The following is a 7,500-nucleotide window of genomic DNA, read 5'->3' on the forward strand; positions in this document are numbered from 1 at the left end:
GGACCGTATGGCAGGATATTGGAGGGACTGTATGGTGTATGTAGGAGAGACGGTCGGGCGGGAGATTGGAGGAACGGTCTGGCGGAAGGTGGGAGAAACGGTATGCCGGGAGATGGGAGGTACTGTCTGACTGGAGTAAGAGAGGGCGTGGCGGGAAGTATAGAAAACAACCTGAAAGATGCAGTCCGCGACATGGCACGTGGTGGTCCTGATATCTCCCTTCTTGAGCTGGGAAAATGTCAATCCATTCAACCATTGCATCCTTCTTATATAGGGGTTTGCTATGCCATAAGCGGCTAAAGATTGTAGAACGCATGTTAGTTGTTGTATAATACTATTCATGTGCATGTGTGTTATATGACTGTGTTATTCATATATTTCACGATTATAGATTATATTTCTGTTTAGATTAACCCAATGAAGACTGTGCCTACTATGGTGGATGGTGATTTCATTTTATGGGAAGGGTAAGCGAAACGGTGTCCTTGTCCTTGCTTCAATAGTTCTAACGTTACAATAAATTTTATTGATTTAATGTCTCTATAGGATGGAGAAATAAATAGCTAAAATACGGCTACACATTCAATTCAGTGTAGTGCAATACAATTTAATACAATGTAATGCAACGCAACAATACGCGGCGCAACGTAACCCAATGCTACGCAACGTAACCCAATGCTACGCAACGTAACCCAACGCTACGCAACGTAATCCAACGCTACGCAAAGAACGCAGCCCGAAGCGAAATGACACAACACAATCACTTGATAATCGAATCATTTTTTCTGAATATTTGCATCTGGTAACAGGCGGGCCATCTCGCAGTATTTGGTACAGAAGTATGGAAAGGAGAATCAACTTTATTCAGTAGATCTGAAGAAAAGAGCTTTAGTGAACCGCATGCTATACTGGGATGCTACAGGTCTCTACCAAGCTGTTTACAATTATGTGGTAAGTACTATCGTTTGATCCATTCGTCCATCCGTTCCTTGGTTGTTCGCGTGGTCGGTCGTAACTCTTTATATAATACCCCGTACAGACTGCAAAATTTGAACCTACATTAAACTGGTGCGGGTTGAGCGCGCGTCAAATCGTATCGTACAGACTGCAAATTTGATCCTACATCAAATGAGTCATCAGTTCTCAGTTCAGCTCACTACGTCACCCCGCAGATAGAAACTGTACAATTACGTAACCTAAATAAGGCTATGCGCATGCGTATTGCGATTTAGGGCCAGGTTTTTGTCACGCGTGTTGCGTACAGACACACACAAGCAGGCTTGGTCCGGGCTAAGTTATCCGGGGTTGTTGCGTACAGACACAGCTTGGTGCGGGATAACTTATCCCGGGCCAAGTTATCCCGGGCATGGCCCTCCATTTGCGGGGCCAAATTGCTGCGAGCCAACGCGTATTTAGAGCGGGATAGCGTGTACACACTGCAAGAATTTGACGCGCGCCTGGCGAATATATCAAATTTGCAGTCTGTGCGGGGTATAACTATCCCCCCTAATCCATATCTGCCTAGCTCCTCCCGTATAGCTCATAATTTACATCTCTAATGCCTTCATCTCTAGATTATACTAAAGTCTTGTCTGAATTCTTGCTCTCATATGCGTACTTCTCACATTTTTACACTGACAGATGCCACAAGTGTTGAAGAGACTGCCACCCAGTGAGGAGGCAGCAGAGGCACTGCGAAAGCAGGTGAAATACCTCAACTCCGAGCTGCAAGCACGAAAATACGCTGCTGGCGATCACGTGACCATCGCTGACCTTCACATACTGGCTTCACTTACGCACGTCTCTTTGGTCAGCTTTGACATAGGTGAGTAAAGCCATGCGCCGATTCCTTTGCCGCGCTTTATTTGAAAAAAAAACTTATACACGTTACTGACACATATACGTGTCGCAAATAATGCCCGTATCATGTGAAATATTCGCCATATATATATATATATATATATATTATTATATACTATATAGAGGGAGAGAGAGAGAGAGAGAGAGAGAGAGAGAGAGAGAGAGAGAGAGAGAGAGAGAGAGAGAGAGAGAATATCCTTAACGCGGAAATGAATTCGTATTAATAAAATTACGTGTTGATTCGTCGCGTCATGCTAGTGGGTTGTCTACTAGCCGCATAAAATGGCTATAAAATGGTATAGACTTCACTGATTGTTAATGTTGTTGATAACGTCGTCGATCAATACAAGACCAAATTATCAACCCCATGACTAGGTGGTGAGATTGAGCAACGAGTGTGAGGCAGGGGGTTGAAACGAATAGGTGTATCAGCAGTGCGATATTAACACTCGCGTGTCTTCACCACTAAAGGTTCGTGCGAGGCCCCTAAGGTAGAGGCTTACGTGGCACGCCTTAAGACCGAACTGGCTTACTTCGACCAGTGCAACGGAGGTTTGTACCAGATGTGCGAGATGATGAAGAAAATGATGTCCGGCCAGTAACAGCGTAGAACTTTGTTTGTTACAATTGTTCAACCCGGCTCAGCTGAAGGGCTTGCGTAGCAGGCTTGAATGGCGATAACGTAACGTATGCAGTGACACTTGGTTTGTGTTCATGGGTTGGTGTTAGCATCGTTTCCTGTTAGTTGTATGTCTGAGACCTGTTTTGTTTCTGCAGCCATATGCTTGACATCGATGCCGATGTATACACCGGCGATATTACGCGTAATAATAATTATTCCATGTCTGTGGCAGTGCACAACCATAGATATTGACTAGAGATATAATATATAAGACTATGATAGGGCAGACTTGAATATATCTAGGGCACGACTACAAATGCTTACACATTATTGTGTCACGGACGAATTATGCGTTGTTATTTCTATGCAATTGTTAAGAAAGGTAGTTGTGGTGGCGTGAAGATATCGGTACACAAGCATGAAAGACCTCCAATTATAAACTCTGCGCATTCTCTCGCGTATGTGGTGTAGATTAGCATGTCTCATTGTACTTCCCCAGCCCTACGCACTGCACCCTTCTATAACAAGGGCGGTTAGCATGTCGCCATGTCCCTTTGCAGCCCTATACTCATTCCGTCCCGTTATAATATGGGTAGTACTTGGGGTGTCACCCTGTCGTTCTCATGTCTTACGCATTAAATCGCGTTACCATATTGTGTCAGAGATTATTTAAGATGATTTGATAACTATTATGTTTGCACTCTTCAATACCATTACTATATTAAAGACAATATACCCACGATTATTTAGAGTTTTCATTGAGCAGTCTTTGCACTTCACGCTTACTCTGACATATGAAACATATACGCAATACACGTCGACAGAAAAACTGTCGAAAACAAATGCTAAAAATGACACAGAAATCGCATAGTAACACACAGCGGCAATGGATGATACAAGTTTACTCTTAAAAGTTGAATCCATGCAGGAAGTGGAAACTATAGAATATTAACGTGAATATGAGCGGATCTGTTTTCGTCACTGTATGTGCATTTTGAGATCGGAAAATCACGATGAACACCGCTTCTCGATATACAGATGTCAAGTAAGAGGGCTTACATTTGAATTGGGGTTTAACATTGTTGATATTCACCGCGTATATTAAAAAATGTTAGAATAATTCAATAATATAAAACAATACTGAAATTGGGAGATTATGTAGCATCAGAAATATATAGAGAAATTAAGCATATTGCAACGAAGATAAAATTGTGTTATCAAGAACAATTGGCACGACAAACTATTGGAAAAATATGGGCAAAGTTTTATGATTTCGCAGTTCTACATTTTTGTAGTGATATATGCTTGTTTCAATACAAGACGCGCTAGAGTATATTAAACGTATAAAAGGTTATTATGATAAAATACAGACGAAAAGCAGGATGGATGTCACCGAACTATGCCGAACGTAATGAGTAGTTGTGTAGTGTGTGGCTTAGCTCCACACTAAATGTATTTGTAAGGTAGAGTAGAACGTCGAAAACTCGTAAAATAATTGAAAGTGATTTGACACTTTATTGAAGCCAGAAGGAATAATACGCTAATTTATCATGCGACCAGCATCACAAGTGTCATTTTAAATTCGGTGTCAAAGAAGTGAGTTAACGGTAACTAACGGAGTTAATGATGAGAGACAAAATTCAGTTACACCGCGTGCAAGTGGCTCATCTAAGATTTCACGAAATTATTTCATTTATTTCAATAAAGAACCATTTTAGTTTTATCCGAAAAAACGTAAAATTCTTATCAATCCCAGCGTACAGTATCGAAGAACATATTTTTATTAAATTTTTCTTTTTTGCGATTATTGTCAATACGTATCTAGTTACCTCGTACTTACTGATAGAAGTTAGTATCCAGAGATCGTTAACATGATCTTCAATGGAGTCTTGATTGTTATTATATTATCCGTGTTGCCGCCTACATGCCTAATGCAATAGAGCCTTTATTAAACGTTGACCCATTCTACATCTCTTCTTACTTCTCCACCTGTAATTTGAGGAAGCCGTCTGCGTCCTTGAGCTGCTTGGAGGAGAAACTCACAAGAATGGCTTTATTGCCTGGCTTCTTCGGCGTACATGCGTAGGACATGGCCGTCCCGCCTTTTGGCTGCATATTACTGAAACAGAGCGCGTGTTAGTTTTGTTTCCTGTTGCATCAATCAATGCACGGGCATCTTGTATCATGTTATCGGTAGGTATATTTTCTATGGTGATTTTTATTATCATTACGAGGCACTTTAGGCACCTTGATGATAATATTCTTCAGGATTTATTCACTATAACACGAAAGGCATAATACTTATTACTTCGAGATTTATGCGTATACCTGCAGGGAAGTTTCACCGGCTTGGCAATACCAGGCCCTTCGATTATGAAATAGCAATTGGTTAGAGTCCTTGGCAGTGGGTTGTCCAGCCAGAAATCCAGTTTTATCGGCTTACCCGCCTTGAATGGACCAATCGCCTGTAAGACGTTTGAAGAAAATCAGTTTAACTCTTTTCCCGTACCGTTAGCATGAAGACGTGATTATTCACTATACTACACTACAGGTACATCATATACTATACTATTACAGCTACATGCCAACAATTTGCATTGATAGTATATATACTCCGCACGAGACATCTGATTCCACATGATCCACATGATCCCTGCGCGAGAGACAAGTGCGTTGATGACAGTCACATTGCAATAGATCTATCTATCTCTCTCTCTCTCTCTCTCTCTCTCTCTCTCTCTCTCTCTCTCTCTATATTATATATTATATATACTATATATATATATATATATATATATATATATATATAGCAATAATAATACAACATGTCATGAAGAGCTAATAAAGTGATTTAACAAACCACCGACAAACCTACAAAAAATCGTCCAAAAAAAGCTCCGGTCAGGGCACGCCCAGATAAAACGGTTGCGCATTCCTGTTCTCTTCCTGTATAGACACCCCTTATTCACGAAGATTCCGAGCAAATTTCACCCCTTATTTTCAGGAAATCAACGAGGTTCTATTTTATTTAAATATAGTGAATGTATTAATGTAAAAGTTAAGCCCTCTCCCCTAGTCGAGGAAAATATCAGTTATACTCTATTGAATAAGTATCTGGTAAGTTTCACGGACCGCGAACTTTGTAAAAAAAACTTTCCTATCAAATATGAGTTGGTAATCCACCCGAAGGGGGAGTTATCCGATCAGCAGTTATGGCCCTCGAGACATCATGAGAGAGTCAGGTCATGCAAGAGACAACGCAAGAAACAACATGCGAGATCCAGCGAGAGAGGCAACACCTACCTCCACGCTGACATTTGGTGCTCTAACTCGGAAGTCATCTTCGGCGGAATATATCTGGTTTGTTTCCTTGACTTTGGCACAGGCGAACACCTGGAAGGATGCCTGATCGACGAGTAGGTCCAGGTAATCGTCGGCTGTCACCGAGATCGCGGCTTCAGCAGCTGCAAGGCCGCAGTAACAGTCGCTGAGTAACGCAAACATCATTTTCGATGGCTTCATGTGCGATTCTAGCTTTCATATGCGAGTGGCGAGGAAGATGTCGAGGGTGGGGAATAAAAGGCACAAGCAATAGGAAGACGATGTGCCTGTCTGTCTCTCTGTCTATCTGTCTGTCTGTTTGTCTGTTTGCCTAGCTGTTTGTCTGCCTGCATGCCTTCCTGCCTGCTTGCCTGCCTGCCTGCCTGCTTGGCTGCCTACCTGTCTGTCTGTCTGTCTGTCTGTCTGTCTGTCTGTCTGTCTGTCTGTCTGTCTGTCTGTGTATCTGTCTGTCTGTCTGGTCTATCTGTCTGTCTGTGTGGCTGTCTACTTTCCGTCCGCCCTCGTTCGTCCTTCCGTCGTAGCGATTTATATGGACATTGAATCATTGCTTTGACTACGTATGTTTACGTACTGGAATTTGGCTTGATCGTGACTGAAGTCTTTTCCGTCTTCACTTTGTACGCCACCACACCGGTGTAGAAGGTGGTGTTGATGTGCAAGTTGACTTCGACGGTGCGCACCTTGCTCGACGTGTTTTTCAACTACAAAAATAATAGTGACGTCACGCTGTAAATTTTATTTTTAGGTTTTGTTTATGCGGGGAATGTTTGACGTTTATCCGCTAGTCGTTCTATAAAAGGGAACACCTTGCTTATTAATATGGCGCTCCCACATTCCAAGGTGTGAAATCGTTTACATACGGTAAACTGCGGCTGTAACAACCGTCGCGTTGCACAGTATTTTCAGTCTGAACGCTACAATTAGACGAAGCCTTCCAGCGTAATAATACGCTTGATGCTGACATGAATGCAGAGTGTAGGATAGACCGGTCTCTATAAAAGATACCACTTGTATTAACCATGAGAGAGGCAGGGGATTAAGATAAAAGAGAGAGAAAGGAGAGGCGAGAGAGTGGAGCGATAAACAGGAACGAATGTAGAGAGAGAATGGGCAAGCAAAGGGAAGGGGAAGGGAAAGAGACTCGCCTGTTAGGGAGAGACGGGGATAGAAGAGGGATAGATGAAACGGGATAGACATCAGACTTGAAAAGCAAGTTTTGTTTGACCGGATAAGATCAACTGGATCCTAGAAGCGAATCCAACCTTTAGAACATGTGAAAAGTTAGAGCCAATGAGCACATCGTCCCTGTCCTCCAACGTAAATTCCACATCCTCGACATCCTGTCCTCCTCCGTATGCTTGCAGACTACTGCTGTCCACGCACTGGAGGGCATTCAGAAAAGCATGTATCTCCTCCGGTGAACCTGTAATAGATCCCGCTACTCCTTTAGCAATGCTACGCAGATCCCGCTACTCCTTTAGCTATGCTACACAGATCCCGCTACTCCTTTAGCTATGTTACACAGGTCCCGCTACTCCTTTAGCTATGTTACACAGGTCCCGCTACTCCTTTAGCTATGTTACACAGGTCCCGCTACTCTATGCCTTTACCATGTTTCCAACAGATCCGCGGCTACTCTTTACGCTATGCTTACACATATCGCCTATTCCTTTAGC

General features: G+C 42.5%; 2 protein-coding genes across 2 annotated transcripts in view; one reads left to right on the top strand and one right to left on the bottom strand.

Annotated features, from left to right (window-relative positions):
* The window catches only part of LOC106815546, an 8,076-nt gene extending 4,330 nt beyond the window's left edge, over window positions 1-3,746 (top strand). Inside the window, exons 3-6 of the mRNA XM_014820014.1 lie at window positions 409-467; window positions 810-951; window positions 1,642-1,825; window positions 2,332-3,746. Coding sequence (XP_014675500.1) covers window positions 409-467; window positions 810-951; window positions 1,642-1,825; window positions 2,332-2,462 — 516 coding nt within the window. The 3' untranslated portion in view covers window positions 2,463-3,746. The remainder of the gene's footprint in view (window positions 1-408; window positions 468-809; window positions 952-1,641; window positions 1,826-2,331) is intronic.
* Window positions 3,747-3,977: 231 nt separating this feature from the next.
* The window catches only part of LOC106815545 (hemocyte protein-glutamine gamma-glutamyltransferase-like), a 27,227-nt gene continuing 23,704 nt past the window's right edge, over window positions 3,978-7,500 (bottom strand). The window contains exons 15-19 of the mRNA XM_014820013.1: window positions 7,087-7,247; window positions 6,396-6,525; window positions 5,786-5,946; window positions 4,811-4,947; window positions 3,978-4,601 (exon numbers count right to left, since the gene is read on the bottom strand). Coding sequence (XP_014675499.1) covers window positions 4,460-4,601; window positions 4,811-4,947; window positions 5,786-5,946; window positions 6,396-6,525; window positions 7,087-7,247 — 731 coding nt within the window. The 3' untranslated portion in view covers window positions 3,978-4,459. The remainder of the gene's footprint in view (window positions 4,602-4,810; window positions 4,948-5,785; window positions 5,947-6,395; window positions 6,526-7,086; window positions 7,248-7,500) is intronic.

The sequence above is a fragment of the Priapulus caudatus genome, unplaced genomic scaffold (genome assembly GCF_000485595.1).
Source record: "Priapulus caudatus unplaced genomic scaffold, Priapulus_caudatus-5.0.1 Scaffold1144, whole genome shotgun sequence".
Taxonomy (NCBI): Eukaryota; Metazoa; Priapulida; class Priapulimorpha; order Priapulimorphida; family Priapulidae; genus Priapulus; species Priapulus caudatus.